Raw genomic sequence first — 18,920 nt, 5'->3', positions numbered from 1 at the left:
AATGTTCCACGTTTTTGCACTCATGAACTCCTGGGTAGCTTTGGCTGTACGCTTGGGGTCATTGTCCATCTGTACTATGAAGCGCCGTCCGATCAACTTTGCGGCATTTGGCTGATTCTGGGCTGAAAGTATATCCCGGTACACTTCAGAATTCATCCGGCTACTCTTGTCTGCTATGTCATCAATAAACACAAGTGACCCAGTGCCATTGAAAGCCATGCATGCCCATGCCATCACGTTGCCTCCACCATGTTTTACAGAGGATGTGGTGTGCCTTGGATCATGTGCCGTTCCCTTTCTTCTCCAAACTTTTTTCTTCCCATCATTCTGGTACAGGTTGATCTTTGTCTCATCTGTCCATAGAATACTTTTCCAGAACTGAGCTGGCTTCATGAGGTGTTTTTCAGCAAATTTAACTCTGGCCTGTCTATTTTTGGAATTGATGAATGGTTTGCATCTAGATGTGAACCCTTTGTATTTACTTTCATGGAGTCTTCTCTTTACTGTCGACTTAGAGACAGATACACCTACTTCACTGAGAGTGTTCTGAACTTCAGTTGATGTTGTGAACGGGTTCTTCTTCACCAAAGAAAGTATGCGGTGATCATCCACCACTGTTATCATCCGTGTACGCCCAGGCCTTTTTGAGTTCCCAAGCTCACCAGTCAATTCCTTTTTTCTCAGCATGTACCCGACTGTTGATTTTGCTACTCCAAGCATGTCTGCTATCTCTCTGATGGATTTTTTCTTTTTTTTTCAGCCTCAGGATGTTCTGCTTCACCTCAATTGAGAGTTCCTTAGACTGCATGTTGTCTGGTCACAGCAACAGCTTCCAAATGCAAAACCACACACCTGTAATCAAACCCAGACCTTTTAACTACTTCATTGATTACAGGTTAACGAGGGAGACGCCTTCAGAGTTAATTGCAGCCCTTAGTGTCCCTTGTCCAATTACTTTTGGTCCCTTTAAAAGAAGGAGGCTATGCATTACAGAGCTATGATTCCTAAACCCTTTCTCCGATTTGGATGTGAAAACTCTCATATTGCAGCTGGGAGTGTGCACTTTCAGCCCATATTATATATATATTTGTATTTCTGAACATGTTTTTGTAAACAGCTAAAATAACAAAACTTGTGTCACTGTCCAAATATTTCTGGACCTAACTGTATGTGTGTATATATATATATATATATATATATATATAATATATATATATATATATATCTCTATTATAATGCATGCAGAAAATAGGAGAGATCCAGCAAAGAATCAGGAAATCCAGGTGGCATAATGCTTGTAGATTTATTCGTAGAAATTGTTTTTAAAAATATGACAGAGCTGAGGATGTAACGAAAATGCAGGACAAATGCATCCCGAACAACACGTTTCAGCGGTGAAAACCGCCTTCTTCACGGTCCAAGACCGTGGACCGTGAAGAAGGCTGTTTTCACCGCCGAAATGCGTTGTCCGTAATGCATTTGTCCTGCATCTACGTTACGTCCTTAGCTCTGTCTTTTTTTTTTTTTTTTTTTTTAAATTTCTATGAATAAATCTACATTATGCCACCTGGATTACCCGATTCTTTGCTGGATCTCTCCTACTTTCTGCATACCTAGGACTTGCTCCCAGTCTGGATCCATGCATGATAAGGGGAAACAGGAATATTTATTATATCTTGAGCTTGGACGGGTGAGCTGGTGTACACATATTTTGTATGTATATGCATGATATACAGTGCCTACAAGTAGTCCTCAACCCCCTGCAGATTTAGCAGGTTTGATAAGATGCAAATAAGTTAGAGCCTGCAAACTTCAAACAAGAGCAGGATTTATTAACAGATGCAGAAATCTTACAAACCAACAAGTTATGTTGCTCAGTGAAATTTTAATAAATTTTCAACATAAAAGTGTGGGTCAATTATTTATTCAACCCCTAGGTTTAATTTTTTGTGGAATAACCCTTGTTTGCAATTACAGCTAATAATCGTCTTTTATAAGACCTGATCAGGCCGGCACAGGTCTCTGGAGTTATCTTGGCCCACTCCTCCATGCAGATCTTCTCCAAGTTATCTAGGTTCTTTGGGTGTCTCATGTGGACTTTAATCTTGAGCTCCTTCCACAAGTTTTCAACTGGGTTAAGGTCAGAAGACTGACTAGGCCACTTGCAACACCTTGATTTTTTCCCTCTTGAACCAGACCTTGGTTTTCTTGGCTGTGTGCTTTGGGTCGTTGTCTTGTTGGAAGATGAAATGATGACCCATCTTAAGATCCTTGATGGAGGAGCGGAGGTTCTTGGCCAAAATCTCCAAGTAGGCCGTGCTATCCATCTTCCCATGGATGCGGACCAGATGGCCAGGCCCCTTGGCTGAGAAACAGCCCCACAGCATGATGCTGCCACCACCTTGCTTGACTGTAGGGATGATATTCTTGGGGTCGTATGCAGTGCCATCCAGTCTCCAAACGTCACGTGTGTGGTTGGCACCAAAGATCTCGATCTTGGTCTCATCAGACCAGAGAACCTTGAATCAGTCTGTCTCAGAGTCCTCCAAGTGATCATGAGCAAACTGTAGACGAGCCTTGACATGACGCTTTGAAAGTAAAGGTACCTTACGGGCTCGTCTGGAACGGAGACCATTGCGGTGGAGTACGTTACTTATGGTATTGACTGAAACCAATGTCCCCACTGCCATGAGATCTTCCCGGAGCTCCTTCCTTGTTGTCCTTGGGTTAGCCTTGACTCTTCGGAGAAGCCTGGCCTCGGCACGGGTGGAAACTTTCAAAGGCTGTCCAAGCCGTGGAAGGCTAACAGTAGTTCCATAAGCCTTCCACTTCCGGATGATGCTCCCAACAGTGGAGACAGGTAGGCCCAACTCCTTGGAAAGGGTTTTGTACCCCTTGCCAGCCTTGTGACCCTCCACGATCTTGTCTCTGATGGCCTTGGAATGCTCCTTTGTCTTTCCCATGTTGACCAAGTATGAGTGCTGTTCACAAGTTTGGGGAGGGTCTTAATTAGTCAGAAAAGGCTGGAAAAAGAGATAATTAATCCAAACATGTGAAGCTCATTGTTCTTTGTGCCTGAAATACTTCTTAATACTTTAGGGGAACCAAACAGAATTCTGGTGGTTTGAGGGGTTGAATAATAAATGACCCTCTGAATAAACTTTTCACAATTTTAAAAAAAAAATAAAAAAAAGAAATAACATTCTTTTTTTACTGCAGTGCATTCCACACTTCCAGGCTGATCTACAGTCCAAATGTCACAATGCCAAGTTAATTCCGAATGTGTAAACCAGCTAAATCTGCAGGGGGTTGAATACTACTTGTAGGCACAGTATATAATTATTATTTTTTTTTTTTTTAATCCCCCAAACTAGGAACATAACTAGTGAGTGCAGGGTTCACTATGAAACCCAGCCCCTGGAACCCAAGGTGACCTAAAAAGGTCCCTTTGGCCCATATGAGAAGACAGACTTTTAAAGACACCTAATATTTAGGAATCTGTTGAGTACTTTTCATTGGGGCAGTCATCCTTCAAGTTACACCACTACCGATAATTATATCCACAGCAGTATTTACAGTATTGTTAAATATAAAATTAATGTCATCTTTATGACTGTTATGCTGCAAATAATGGGGACAACTTTTCTCTACTGATAAAAATATAGTTGTTTGGCCCATTTGAATTTAAAAATACTAGACTTATAGTTATGAACTCTTCCTGTTACCCTCTTTCGAATGTCTTACAACTGTAAGGCAGTCGTTCACTGGGGGGAGTAGCAGTAGAGCGTTCGAAGAACACTTCCTCTTCCCCCATGAATATAATGGACTTGTACTTGTTTTTTTCACTATAAAAAAAAAAATGTTTGTTTTTTTTTCTACATGTAACTAAAATAGAATTGTGTACTTTTTGTTCAAACTCACACGGAAATGTGCGATTACTTGCAAAATAAATGGTGTATGATTCAACATATACAATATCTACAGATTATCTTCCATTCTTAAATTATCTCAGCTTTCTCTTACTTTTAACCCTATGCCTTCCTTACCAGGGATTTGTGTGTTTTAGGTCAAATCAATCTATCACCATTGTATTTAAGACTTGTTAATATTTGAGATAAAAAGGTGTTGTGTTTTTTTTTTTTGTTTTTTTTTTATTTAAAATATTATTCGTAAATGTGTTTTTAAACCTGTGATTGTGAGCACTTCTCCATCCACCTCACGTGTGGCATATCAAGATGCTGATTAGACTTAATTATTGCACAAGTGTGCCTTAGGCTGACCACAATAAAATGCCACCCTAAAATGTGCAGTTTTACAGTATTGGAGAAGTCTGGGCGAGTGGGCATGCGGAAGGGGTCTTGAAAACCAGTCAGTAGCTGGTGTGACTACAGTTTGCCTTAAGCAATGCAACACATGTCCTTCACATAGAATTGATCAGGTTGTTGATTGTGGCCTGTGGAATATTTGCTCACTCCTCTTCAATGGCTGGGCAAAGTTGCTGGATACTGATGGGAACTTGAAAACACTGCATTATTATCCTGCAACATGAGTAGGTAATGGTCTTGAATGAATGGCACAATAATAGGCCTCAGGATATTGTCACGGTATCTCTACATTCAAAATGGCATCAATAAAGTGCACCTGTTTTTCATTGTCCATAACATACGCCTGCCGATACCAGAACCTCACCTCCACCATGGGCCACTCGATTCACAACATTGACATCAGCAAACTGCTCACCCACACGCCATACACACAGTCTATCTGACCTGTAAGTGAAAAATATGATTCATCCTTGGAGAACACGTATCCAACATGCTAGACTCTATTGAATGTGAGCACTTGTCCACTCAAGTCAGTTAAGATGACAAACTGCAGTGAGGTGGAAACCCCAATGAGGACAATGAGCAAGCGGATTATCTTTGTGAAGGAAAAGTGCACACTAACATAGATTTATACAAATTTGGGAACAATATTTGAGTGAAAAAAAGCCTTTTTGTGTTCATAGACAACTTCTTACATCTTAGAGTTCCGCTCATGAAAAATGGTAGCCAAAACAAGTTTTGGGTTTATATTTTTGTTCAGTGTAGATTTTACGTTCCTTCCTAATTATACTCCAGAGCTGCATATAAAATTCAGCATAAATCTTTCTTTTGGCCTTAGACTAAGGCTACACGGTGACATACGCCAAGACACATATCATGTGGCCAAGGTTTGCTTGGTGCTGCTGTTATATCGCGGTACAATACAAGCGGATGGGGTCACAGTGTTACACAGATGGTATTGTGATAAGCAGATCACAAAAACTCAGACAAGGTTGGACTTCTTGCAACTTGTTTGCATTTTTGGTGTCTCAATGCAACCCATTCCCTTGTGCTGTGATGTAGCAGTGGCACAGAGTCAACCTTTATCGTGTGAGATTCCACAGCCATGGTTCCTGTGTAGCCCTATCCTAGGTGACACACCGCTTCCTCTTGTGGATTGCATTCTATGTAGAATCATCATGACCTTACAATCTCTGCATCTGATGGAAGAAAAAAAAAACTGAGCTCATAACATGTTATGTATGTGTTTGATGACAATCTTGTTAACTGTATTCATTTATGACCAGAAATATGTGAATTTAGCTCTAGCCTATACAACAGGTGGAAGCTCCAAAGAGTTTAATTTTGTGATTTAGATATCGATTTCAAATAATTGTACCTTAGGACCAATTGTATAATAATCTTTCTTTTTTTTTTTTTTTTTTTTTTTTTTTTTTTTTACCCATTTTAGATTCTCTAGAAGATCTCCCAGAAGCTAATGAAAAAACTGTTCAGCGTTTCTACTTTAATTTGACTTCAGTTCCTAATGAAGAGCTAATTACATCTGCGGAACTTCGGATTTTCCGAGAGGAAGTTCAAGAATCCTTTGAAAATGAAGGCAGTAAAGCCCTTCGTATTAATATATATGATATTATCAAACCAGCTGCTGCTGCCTCTAGGGGACCTGTTACAAGACTATTGGACACTAGACTGATACATCATAATGTGAGCAGATGGGAAAGCTTTGATGTCACACCAGCTATTATAAGGTGGATTGCACACAGACAGCCAAACCATGGGTTTGTTGTTGAAGTGACTCAGTTAGAAAATGAGAAAAATGTCACTAAGAGACACGTGAGGATTAGCAGATCTTTATTGCCAGATCAAAAGCGTTGGTCGCAGTTAAGGCCACTTTTAGTAACTTATGGACATGATGGCAAAGGACACCCTCTACATAAGAGAGAAAAAAGACAAGCAAGGCACAGGCAGAGGAAACGGCTCAAGTCAAGCTGTAGAAGACATCCATTATATGTGGACTTTAGTGATGTTGGCTGGAATGATTGGATTGTTGCGCCACCTGGGTACCATGCCTTCTACTGCCAAGGAGAATGCCCGTTTCCCTTGGCGGATCATTTTAACTCTACAAATCATGCTATTGTACAAACATTGGTGAACTCTGTTAATTCGAACATCCCAAAAGCTTGTTGTGTCCCGACAGAACTAAGCGCCATCTCTATGCTCTACCTTGACGAAAATGAAAAAGTTGTTTTAAAAAATTATCAAGACATGGTTGTGGAAGGGTGTGGGTGCCGTTAATTGAGTATAACTTTGAAAGATAAAAAAAAAAACAAAAAAAACACAAACACATAAAAAGTTGACACTTTAAAAATTTCCCAATAGAGACTTTATTTATGTCATGAGATGCTAAAAACTGTTATTTTGAAGATATTTATGTGTACGAGAAAGTTGGGAAGCAAATATTTTAATCAGAGAAATATTTCTCTTTTTTTTTGTTGTACATTTTATACGGGTTTTGTACCCAGCACATGAAGTATAATGGTCAGATTCTTATTTTGTATTTATTTTCCATTATAACCACTTTTTAGAAAAAAAATAGCTGTTTTTTTTTTTGTATTTATATGTAATCAAAAAAAATTATAGGGTTTGTAAATACGTTTAAAAAAACAAAACTAATTTGTTGTATTTAACTTGAAAGGTATACATGGGAGGTAAAAGATAAGCAAAGATATTTTACTTATATGCTACTGTTAAGGTCATTAGCTTAAACCCACAAGAAAGAGGTCAATCTGAAGAATTACCAGGACATATAATAGTATTGTGCAATTCTCAGGCATTCTGCAGTGTTGGTTGGTCTTGAAAACTTAAAATCCTATGAAAAAAAAAAATCCTAAAAAATGGCTTCTCGCCTCATTTTCATTCAGTAGGTTGCACTTGAACAATAAAAGTATTATAAAGTATAATGCACAAAAACGTTGTGGTCCATCAAATGTTTAACATGAACAATATATTGCGACCTGTTGGTACAGGATATTCTCTCTTAGGATGAATATTTTTTACAAATTTAAGACTTTAAATTATTTATTTAATTTTATTCCCTTATGTTCTTCCTAAGTAAAAAGAATTATCCTTTTCCATGTTGTACTGGTTCTTTTTGTTAAGAGCTGCTATGTATAATCTTTGTGAGTTCTATATGAAATTGCATTTATAGTGCAATATTCAACTTAAAGGAGCACATGCAAACATTTTTGTATTTCCAAAACTCGTCTAATTTGGTTTTTATTAGTGTAAATGCGTTAACTTCTTAACTCCACATGACAGATACAGTATATCTCAGAGATATCTATTATGGAGCATGTCTGGGACCTTTGGACTGAGCTCAGAAGCAGAGGTTGCACCATCCAGGGCAGATGCCAGCTAGCCGCAGTAGGGATGAGCAAACCCAAGGTTCATACTAAACAGACCTTACAAAAATAACAGAATTCAAGCGCTTTATGTATGCAAATCACTCACCCGAGCATCGTTGTGATCAGCCCATTGCAAACCACTAGCAGTGTTTGAACAGCTCGCAATGAGGATAAAGCGGGCTTTACACACTGCGACATCACTAGCAATATCGCTGGTGAAAGCACCCGCCCCTGTCGGTTGTGCGTCATGGGCAAATCGCTGCCCGAGGCGCACAACATCGCTTACACTCGTCACACATACTTGCCTGCCTAGCGACGTCGCTGTGGCCGGCAAACTGCCTCCTTTCTAAGGGGGCAGTTTGTTCGGCATCACAGCGGCGTCACTAAGCGGCCGCCCAATAGAAGCGGAGGGGCGGAGATGTGCGGGACGTAACATCCCGCCCACCTCCTTCTTTCCTCATTGCCGGTGGAAGCAAGTAAGGTGATGTTCCTGCGGTGTCACACATAGCGATGTGTGCTGCCGCAGGAACGACTAACAACATGCGTCCTGCAACAGCAATGATAATCAGGATAGGAACGACGTATCAACGATTTGGTAAGTAATTTTTATCGTTAACGGTCGTTCCTGCATTTCACACGCAACAACGTCGCTAATGAAGCCGGATATGCGTCACGAATTCCGTGACCCCCAACAACATCTCGTTAGTGATGTCGTTGCGTGTAAAGCCCGCTTAACAGAATGATTGGATGTAGTTTGCACCAACATTTTTTTTTATTTATTCTTTTTTCTTTTTAAAATGGAAAAAGCTTTCCCCGTAAGTGCTCTGTTTATGGCTGGCTGCATGTGGGTGAAGACCTGAACTGACTAATTAGTGACTTCTATTGGGGTTCAGGTCAAGTCAGAGTCTGAACCCCCTGAACCAAACTTCCACAGGTCCGCTCATCTCTACACAGCGGCGGTCAGCAGCACATCCTCTGAATGCTAATAATGGCATTTAGATGATGTGATCTGACCTGCATATGTTAGTTTGTGTGGCTCTCGGCATGTGATCTCTTCTGTAACTTCTGTGGGCATAATAATAGAAGACCATGATTTTTACTACATACAGAAATCCTGATGTTTTGCTGTATTAAAATTTGAGTCACCCCCTTTTTCCCAGTTTACAATAAGAAAAAGAGGTGAAAAAAACAAATACTTATTTGCTATTGTCCTGGCCAGAAAAATCCAGTTTATATAAAGTAAATAAACCCATTCTGTAAAATTACTAACAAGGACAAAAAAAGTGAACTGCCAAATTTTGTTAGCTTTTGGTTGCCGCAACGTCGCACAAAAAAAAACCCAGTAAAAAGTGTTAAATCTGCCACAAAATAGTATCAATAAAAACAGGTTACCATGCAAAAACAAGGCCTCATACAGCTCCATCAACACAAAAATAAAAAATCTTACAGGTTTTCGAAAATGGAGACTCAAGCTAAATTTTGTTTACTCCATGTTAATGAAGAGAAAAAAAAAATTTGGTGTCATTACAACCATACTGACCTGAACAATCCTATTTCCAGCTCTCCTTTACTGCACAATGAATGCCGGAAAGACAAAACCCAAAAAACTATTGTGAATTTTTTTGCAGATAAAAATACATTTCTTGTCTTGGAAAAGAAGGGGAGGAAAAAAATCAGTGCAAAAATAAAAAATTGCTCGGTCCTGAAGAATTTAGCATACTTGCTGATTGCAGTCATGCCTGATTTCCAGCAGTGTTCCAACCCTCTTCTCACATAACGTAAACTCTGCTAGTTCACACTGGTGTCTGTATGAATCAAAAGTTGCTTTTACAGTTTAAGGCCTCTGCCACACTCACGTGAATTTCACGCACGTGCCGAGAGACACGTATTTTCCCTGCGTGTTGCGTGCAGGTAAGTACGTGTCTCTGGTACGTGCGTGACACGTGTGTTCTACGTGTGCTATCCGTGATAGCACACGTAGAATCAGTAATTATTATACTCACCTGGTCCTCCCTGCTGTCCGCGCTGCTGTCCGTGGTGCTGATCCTCGGTCTCCAGCCCTCCCGACTCCCCGCTGCTGCTGCTGCCAGGCTGTGAAGTGAATATTCTATGAGATTAATGAGCGGCGGTCGGCAGCAAGAGGCAGCAGCGGCAGAGACAGGAGGGCTGGAGAAGGTGAGTTAATGTTTTTTATTTTTTTCCCTGACATGTGTGTTTACTCCGGCGCGTGTCACACGGGACCGCATCCACACTACACCCGTGTGGTACGGGTGCGGGCCGTGTAACACCCGTGCTGCCGGAGAAAACACTGACATGTCAGCGCTTTGAAAATCGCACACACGTACAAACGCACACGGACACACGTTCCGTGTGGTTTTACGTGTGTGTGCCTGCTACCATAGGGTAGCATTGCTGTACATGTCTCCGTGCCGCCGGTACGTGTAAAAAATGCCAAACACGTACCGGAGGCACGGATGTGTGGCAGAGGCCTAAAGGGAATCTGTCACCAGGCTTTTGACACCTAATCTGAGCAGCATAATGTAGATGCAGAGATCCTGATTCCAGCAATGTGTCACTGGGCTGCTTACTGTTGTTTTGGTCAAATCATTGTTTAATCAGCAGTAGATTATCATTAGATGACTACTTGGTGTGCTGCCAGGTAGTCCAGCATATTCATGAGCTGTGTATAACTGCTAGATCTGCAGCAGAAAAAAACATTGATTTTATCAAAATTACAGCAAACAGCTCAGTAAGTGACACATCGTTAGAATCGGGGTCTCTGCCCCTACATTATGCTGCTCTCAGATGGGGTAGCAGAAACCTGTTGACAGATTATCTTTTAAGTCTATGGAGCTTCAGGAAGAGTATCCATTGGCTAATGTTCGATAAGTGACTTTTGGCTCACACATAAACCCCAGTATGATGAGGCAGGTCAGAATTTGTCAGGTGACTGAGGAAAGGACCGAAGTGGCACTAGTCTCTGCTGAAGATGGCCATCAATATATTAACGCCCTTGCACCACGTTGCATACGCATTTAGACTGGTTTCGGAAGTAAAAGAATAAAAATGTTGAAATGCTTCTTCGAAAAAGTTCATATTTAGTAATACAGCTTTGAAGGCTAGCTCCTTTTGAAAAACCTATGACAACCAAGAAAAAACAGAAGTGTAACATGCTTGACTGGGGTAGTTTTCAGTACCCGATTTGGTAAAGTGCATCTAATGGATGGTGTACTTTGAATAGACTTCATAGTACAGCAAATCAATTGCTTGGTAATTGTACTGAGATTTCATTCTCAATCCTTTTTAGATCACTGAGGCTTTAAATTCTCCTCAATTTGAATTATTTCATCATTCCAAGATGTCTCAAATTCAGAATTAATAGTTCTCAAATTCAATCATTTCATTGTTCTGAGATCCATTAGATGAGCTCTGACCCCAGTTCAGAAAATCTGTATTCTTTTAGGAGTTAAGGCCGCTTTACACGCTACGTTATATCTAACGAAATGTCGTCGGGGTCACGGATTCCGTGATGTACATCCGGCATCGTTTGACATATCGTAGCGTGTGACAGCTACGAGCGACTGTGAACGAGCAAAATTACTCACCTTATCGTTGCTCGTTGACACGTCGCTCATTTTCAAAAAATTGATAGTCCTTCTGCGCGCCGTTTGTTCATCGTTCCCGAGGCAGCACACATCGCTCCGTGTGACACCTCGGGAACGATGAACTGCAGCTTGTCTGCGGCCGCCGGCAATCCAGAAGGAAGGAGGTGGGTGGGATGTTACATCCCGCTCATCTCCACCCCTCCGCTTCTATTGGGCGGCTGCTGTGTGATGTCACTGTGACGCCGAACGTCCCTCCCCCTTCAGGAAGAGTATGTTCGCCGCCCACAGCGAGGTCGTTCGGGAGGTAAGTACGTGTGACGGGGGTTACCGACTTTGTGCAACACGGGCAACAAATTGCCCGTAACGCACAAACGATGGGGGCGGGTGCGATCACACATGCGAACGCACGATAAGTCTACAAGTGTAAAGCGGCCTTTGGTCAAGTAAAATTAGGACTTTGTTTAAAAATTGGGTCAAGATGGTTTCTGATTTATTCTTCTTCTTCCCCCTAACAGGTAGGTATTTGTGAAGACAACACTCCTTCTTAGTCTTCTGTCATGTGGAGATATATTATAAATTGTGAATCCTACAATTTCCATATACCTATGTCTGTTCTATTCACCATAGTATTTTTGTGTTCTATTTGCAAAATACATTTTCAAAGTGCTAATGAAATAAACCGTACGGGAAGGTTCACTCTCCAAATTGAGAAAATGCAACAAAAATAGAAAAAATGTTATAATTATTGGGAGCCGATGCTGATTTACGGTACTGTTAATGGGCACTTTCAGGACCGTTTTGTGTGTTATAGGTTCACTAATAGTTTTACAGTTGAGTCAAGTTCATTATATAAAGATCGTTAACAATCAGTTCAAACTTGAATATCTGTTAATTTACACAATTTCAAGGCCAGATAAGTAATATAGTCTAGCAAATCTTATATTACTACCTAAAGGTTCTTGAATCTAGATCTCTCATTAAGCTCCAGACACCAGTCTTGTTTATGATATTTTGTTCATTGTTTTGCCAGTTTAAATCTTGGAATTGTTTCTCACGAAAAAAAGTTCTTGAAGTGTCAAATTTGGTAAATAAATGATGGAGTTCTGACTTCAGTTCTTATGTAAACTATGTCTCTGGTTGTTTCCTTTCACTATGTACCTGTTATTACAAATTACTTTTCAGAATAAGCAGTGATGATTGTGTTCATGAGGATGAACATCCTTTTAGATTACTTTTTATCCTGAATTTTTCACTTTTTTTTTTTTTTCCCTCTGCAGATTTTTATTACTTGTCTCTGAGCTAGTAGGTTTTGTTGGAGACTATCCTCACACAGCACACTTGTTACACAATGAGAACAAAGAAGGAACTGGCACTTAAGCAATTGCAAACAAAGATAAAGTTTATTAGAAATTTATTATCAAAATATTTAATCATTAGTATCAAAAAAGTTAATAGATTTGCAAGAATAAAATCAAGGTCAAAAGAGATATAGATGGATAGCAGTGATGGGTACAATAGAAAATACAATTGTAAAAAAACCAGAACACCACCTCTATCAGTCCTGCAAGAGTAGAAAAAGTTTTTTCTTTTAAAAAACCCCCGTGGGTGGCTCTTGTAATGGCTGCAGTGAGACAAACACCTCAACAAGGGTTCAAAGCCAGTAACAGGGCCCCATAGTTGTGTAAAGGGAAAAAGGGGAGGGGATAAGTGTGTAGTAGTCGTGGGTCACAGAGGTGAGGCTGCAACACTAAAATATGCAGCCCGCCAGTTATTAACCCCTTCAGCCCCGGGGCACTTTCCGTTTTTGTTTTTTGCTCCCCTTCTTCCGAGAGCCGTAACTTTTTTATTTTTCCATCAATCTTGCCATATGAGGGCTTGTTTTTTGCGGGACAAGTTGTACTTTTAAATGAAACCATAAGTTTTACCATATGGTGTACTGGAAAGCAGCAAAAAAATTCCAAGTGTGGAAAAATTGCAAACAAAGTGTGATGGCACAATAGTTTTTGGGATCTTTTATTCACGGTGTTCACTATATGGTAAAACTAATGTACGTGTATGATGCCTGAGGTCGGTGCGAGTTTGTAGACACCAAACATGTATAGGTTTACTTGTATCTAAGGGGTTAAAAAAAATTCACAAGTTTGTCCAATAAAAGTGGGGCACGTTTTGCGCCATTTTTCGAAACACGTAGCGTTCTTATTTTTTGGGATCTATGGCTCAGTGATGGCTTATTTTTTGCGTCTCGAGCTGATGTTTCTAATGGTACCATTTTTGCGCAGATGCTACGTTTTGATCGCCTGTTATTGCATTTTGCGTAAAACTTGCGGCGACCAAAAAACGTAATTTTGGCGTTTAAAATTTTTTTGCCGCTACGCCGTTTACCAATCAGATTAATTGATTTTATATTTTGATAGATTGGACATTTCTGAACGCGGCGATACCAAATGTGTATATTTATTTATTTTTTTAACCCTTTAATTTTCAATGGGGGGAAAGGGGGGTGATTTGAACTTTTTAGGTTTTTTGTTTTTTTTTTAATTTTTTAAAACTTTTTTTTTACTTTTTTTATTTTATTTTACTAGTCCCCCTAGGGGGCTATAGCGATCAGCAATCCGATTGCTGATCGCTATCTGCTGATCACAGCTATACCGCTGTAAACAGCAGAAATAGTCACTTTCTTTTTTCCTCTGCTCCCGGCCGAGGAAGAATGAAAGTGAAACTTCGTACCAGCAGGCATCATCACATGACCCTGTGCTACGATGGCAACCACCGAATGTCACGTGATCTCTCATGTGACGTCCGGAGGGGGCGGCGGTAAGTAAAAAACATGGCCGCGCGCATATAGATCTTGCTGCCAGACTTTGGCAGCGAGATCTAAGGGGTTAATGTTCCGGGTGGAATGCGATTCCACTCGGAACATGTAGGCACACATGTCAGCTGTTGAAAACAGCTGATATGTGTGCCGATCCACGCCGCTTGCCCGCGGCAGGTGGCGGGGCTTACCGGGACACGATCCATGACGGAAAGATCCGTCCATGGTCGTGAAGGGGTTAAAGACAAAAACCCAGTGGTATGAAACACAATTGTAGTCGTAGGTTACAGGAGGTAAGGCTGTAAAAGTTAAAAAATGCAGGCTATCACAGATGGAACGTCAATCAGTATGATCTTGAAATTTTACCACCGGACAATATAATAATCAAGGTGGCTAAAAAATGGTAGTCATGGGTCACGAGGGTAAGGCAAGAAAATCACTGTGTGTGCAGCCCGCCAGTCATTGAAGGCAAATACCCAGTGATGATGGTACACAAAAATAGTCGCAGGTCACAAGAGGTAAGGCTGTAGAGTTTGGAAATAACAGACCATCTCAGATGGCAGATCAATCAATATAATTAAAAAGGGACCATAAATACAAGGGTAGAGCCAAGACATATACAGCCCCCTACGTATAGAAATGAGGAGGGGACAAAAAAGGATGGTGCGGTAAACGGATCCGCCAATGTCAACCAAGGTGACAAAATAGTAGATTAAATGTGGAAAGCCCAGATACATGAACCTGTATAAAACAGGAAATGCCAAAGGGTAGACAAAGATGAATATATATGTCCATATGGTGGGCAATGGCAGAACCGCAAACCGGACCATCCAACAGTAATAGAACAAAAGAGGGGACAAGAAAGGATGGTGCGGTAAACTGAGCCGCCAATGTCAACCAAGGTAACAAGATAATAAATTAAATGTAGAAAGCCCAGACACATAAACCTGTGTGGAACAGGGAATGCCAAAGGGTAGACAAAAATGAATATAAATGTCCATGTGGTGGACAGTGGCAGAACCGCAAACCGGACCATCCAAAAGTAGAGGAAGGAGAACCAGTAGTAAGAGAAATAGAGGGGTGAGTGTACTGCAGTCAAAGTACGGGGAGAAAGAAAATGAAAATGTGTCAGCGCAGAGAGAGTGTAAATGGAAATCCAGGATATCGCTGACACATATGATCAAGAGCCAACTATTACCTAGTGGAGTAGCAGAACGAGGTGGTGGAGGGATGGCTTCAACGTCCGTTTCGCAGAGGCGCTTTTTCAAGAAGAACACTTGTAGTATTTTATGTTCTGATTTTATGTAGCACATTTTCAAAAGTAACAGTATGAAGAACAATATACACCATTACTAAGCAGTGTAAAGGTGGCTTTACACGCTACGAGATCGCTAAAGCGATCTCGTTGTGGTCATGGAATTTGTGACGCACATCTGGCCGCTGTAGCGATGTCGCTGTGTGTGACACCTATGAGCGATTTTTGAATCGTCGCAAAAACGTTCAAAATTGCTCATCGGTGACCTGCCCCCCTCTTCCCAATTATCGCTGCTGCAGTAATGATGTTGTTTGTAGATCCTGCGGCAGCACACATCGCTATGTGTGACGCCGCTGGAATGACAAACATCTCCTTACCTGCGTCCACCAGAAAAGGAGGAAGGAAGGAGGTGGGCGGTATGGTCCGGCCGCTCATCTCCTCCCCTCCTTTTCTATTGGGCGGTGGTTCAGTGACTCTGCTGTGACGTCGCTGATGCTGAACGAACCGCTCCCTTAGAAAGGAGGCGGTTCGCCGGTCACAGCGACGTCGCAGAGCAGGTATGTGCGTGTGACGCTGCCGTAGTCATAATGTTCGCTTTGGCAGCGATCACCACATATCGTTATAACGACGGTGGCGGGTGCTATCGTACTCGACATCGCTAGCAATTGCTAGCGATGTCGTAGTGTGTAAAGAGGCCTTTATTGTGAAGCAGCTCTGAAGTGAGATCTAGAAAGCAGTAGCCGAAATCTGTGTACAGTCCCTGACAGAAGTTCTGTCGCTTATCCATGTTATCTAAATAAAAGCTTATAACCTGACTTTAAATTCATCCATTGTTTTCATAAATTACTCTTTTGAAAGCTGAAACCCTACCAAATTTGGTATAGGTTATGAAAATAAAGTTGCTGCAAAGCTGAAATATTGATCATTTAATGAACACAGAAAGGTCAGATTTTGGCAAGACTAAAGAGTTGTCGCCTTGTCATATAATGCACCCAATCCTAGTTTACATGCTCACCTGTGCTCAGTAAATAATCGGTTAATTAGTGGGTGTGTATAAAAAGAAACCCAGCACCCCAGATCTTCAGTTGAACTCCAACTTGACCTCTGAAAACATTCCAAAAATCCACCCTGCGACTAAAGTCTTAATTATCAAGAGGCTGAAGAACAGATCCACTGCAGAGGTGGTTGGCACCTTTAATGTGTCTCGGCGTCAAGTACAGAGAGTTAAAAAAAAAAAAGATTTGAAGAGACTGGAGATGTTTTTGACAAGCCCAGGTCCGGCAGACCCCACAAGACAACTGCTCAGGAGGAACGTTTGTTGGTTAGAAAATCCAAAGCCAGCCCCTCTTCCACTGCAGCAGAGCTCCAAAAGGCCTGATCACCTCAAGCCCCTGTGTCAACTAGAACAGTTTGTAGGATTCTGTCTCGAAATGGCCTCCATGGTTGAATCAGTGCCCAGAAGTCAGCACTAAACAGAAGATAATTAAAAAACTACAGTGCCTACAAGTAGTATTCAACCCCCTGCAGATTTAGCAGGTTTAAACATTCGGAATTAACTTGGCATTGTGACATTTGGACTGTAGATCAGCCTGGAAGTGTGAAATTCACTGCAGCAAAAAAGAATGTTATTTCTTTTATTTATTTTTTTTTTAAGTTGTGAAAAGTTTATTCAGAGGGTCATTTATTATTCAACCCCTCAAACCACCAGAATTCTGTTTGGTTCCCCTAAAGTATTAAGAAGTATTTTAGGCACAAAGAACAATGAGCTTCACATGTTTGGATTAATTATCTCTTTTTCCAGCCTTTTCTGACTAATTAAGACCCTCCCCAAACTTGTGAACAGCACTCATACTTGGTCAACATGGGAAAGACAAAGGAGCATTCTAAGGCCATCAGAGACAAGATTGTGGAGGGTCACAAGGCTGGCAAGGGGTACAAAACCCTTTCCAAGGAGTTGGGCCTACCTGTCTCCACTGTTGGGAGCATCATCTGGAAGTGGAAGTCTTATGGAACTACTGTTAGCCTTCCACGGCCTGGACAGCCTTGAAAGTTTCCACCCGTGCCGAGGCCAGGCTTGTCCGAAGAGTCAAGGCTAACCCAAGGACAACAAGGAAGGAGCTCCGGGAAGATCTCATGGCAGTGGGGACATTGGTTTCAGTCAATACCATAAGTAACGTACTCCACCGCAATGGTCTCCGTTCCAGACGAGCCCGTAAGGTACCTTTACTTTCAAAGTGTCATGTCACGGCTCGTCTACAGTTTGCTCATGATCACTTGGAGGACTCTGAGACAGACTGGTTCAAGGTTCTCTGGTCTGATGAGACCAAGATCGAGATCTTTGGTGCCAACCACACACATGACATTTGGAGACTGGATGGCACTGCATACGACCCCAAGAATACCATCCCTAAAGTCAAGCATGGTGGTGGCAGCATCATGCTGTGGGGCTGTTTCTCAGCCAAGGGGCCTGGCCATCTGCTCCACATCCATGGGAAGATGGATAGCACGGCCTACCTGGAGATTTTGGCCAAGAACCTCCGCTCCTCCATCAAGGATCTTAAGATGGGTCGTCATTTCATCTTCCAACAAGACAACGGCCCAAAGCACACAGCCAAGAAAACCAAGGCCTGGTTCAAGAGGGAAAAAATCAAGGTGTTGCAGTGGCCTAGTCAGTCTCCTGACCTTAACCCAATTGAAAACTTGTGGAAGGAGCTCAAGATTAATGTCCACATGAGACACCCAAAGAACCTAGATAACTTGGAGAAGATCTGCATGGAGGAGTGGGCCAAGATAACTCCAGAGACCTGTGCCAGCCTGATCAGGTCTTATAAAAGACGATTATTAGCTGTAATTGCAAACAAGGGTTATTCCACAAAATATTAAACCTAGGGGTTGAATAATAATTAACCCACACTTTTATGTTGAAAATTTATTAAAATTTAACTGAGCAACATAACTTGTTGGTTTGTAAGATTTATGCATCTGTTAATAAATCCTGCTCTTGTTTGAAGTTTGCAGGCTCTAACTTATTTGCATCTTATCAAACCTGCTAAATCTGCAGGAGGTTGAATACTACTTGTAGGCACTGTATGTGGCATTAGCCAAGTCCCACAGCCTGCTAAACAGATGGATGCTGGAAAAGTTGCAGAAAGTGGATTTCTCTGATGAATCTTCAGTTGAATTACACCACAGCCTCCGCAAATACTACAGGAGACCTACTGGAACCCGTATGGATCCAGAAAACAGTTAAGTTTGGTGGTGGAAAGATCATGGTCTGGGGTTACATTCAGTATGGGGGAGTGCGAAATATTTGAAAAGTGGAAGGCAATATCAATAGCCTAAAATATCAAGAAGTATGTACTACCTCTTAAATTCCCAATCATTTAAAGGGGTCACACTCTGCAGCAGGATGGTGCTCCATCTCATACATCCATCTCTACAACAAAGTTCTTCCTGGCAAAAAAGATCAAGGTGCTCAAGGACTGGCCAGCCCAGTCACCAGACATGAACATTATTGAG

At 41.4% G+C, this 18,920-nt stretch overlaps 1 protein-coding gene across 1 annotated transcript in view; it reads left to right on the top strand.

Annotated features, from left to right (window-relative positions):
* The window catches only part of BMP2 (bone morphogenetic protein 2), a 34,809-nt gene extending 22,363 nt beyond the window's left edge, over positions 1-12,446 (top strand). The window contains exon 3 of the mRNA XM_075339308.1: positions 5,776-12,446. Within this exon, the coding sequence (XP_075195423.1) occupies positions 5,776-6,620 (845 nt within the window). The 3' untranslated portion in view covers positions 6,621-12,446. The remainder of the gene's footprint in view (positions 1-5,775) is intronic.
* Positions 12,447-18,920: the final 6,474 nt, after the last annotated feature.

The sequence above is a fragment of the Anomaloglossus baeobatrachus genome, chromosome 3 (genome assembly GCF_048569485.1).
Source record: "Anomaloglossus baeobatrachus isolate aAnoBae1 chromosome 3, aAnoBae1.hap1, whole genome shotgun sequence".
Classification (NCBI taxonomy): Eukaryota; Metazoa; Chordata; class Amphibia; order Anura; family Aromobatidae; genus Anomaloglossus; species Anomaloglossus baeobatrachus.
The sequence above is the reverse complement of the archived record's forward strand: the minus strand, read 5'-3'. Positions and strand labels throughout refer to the sequence as shown.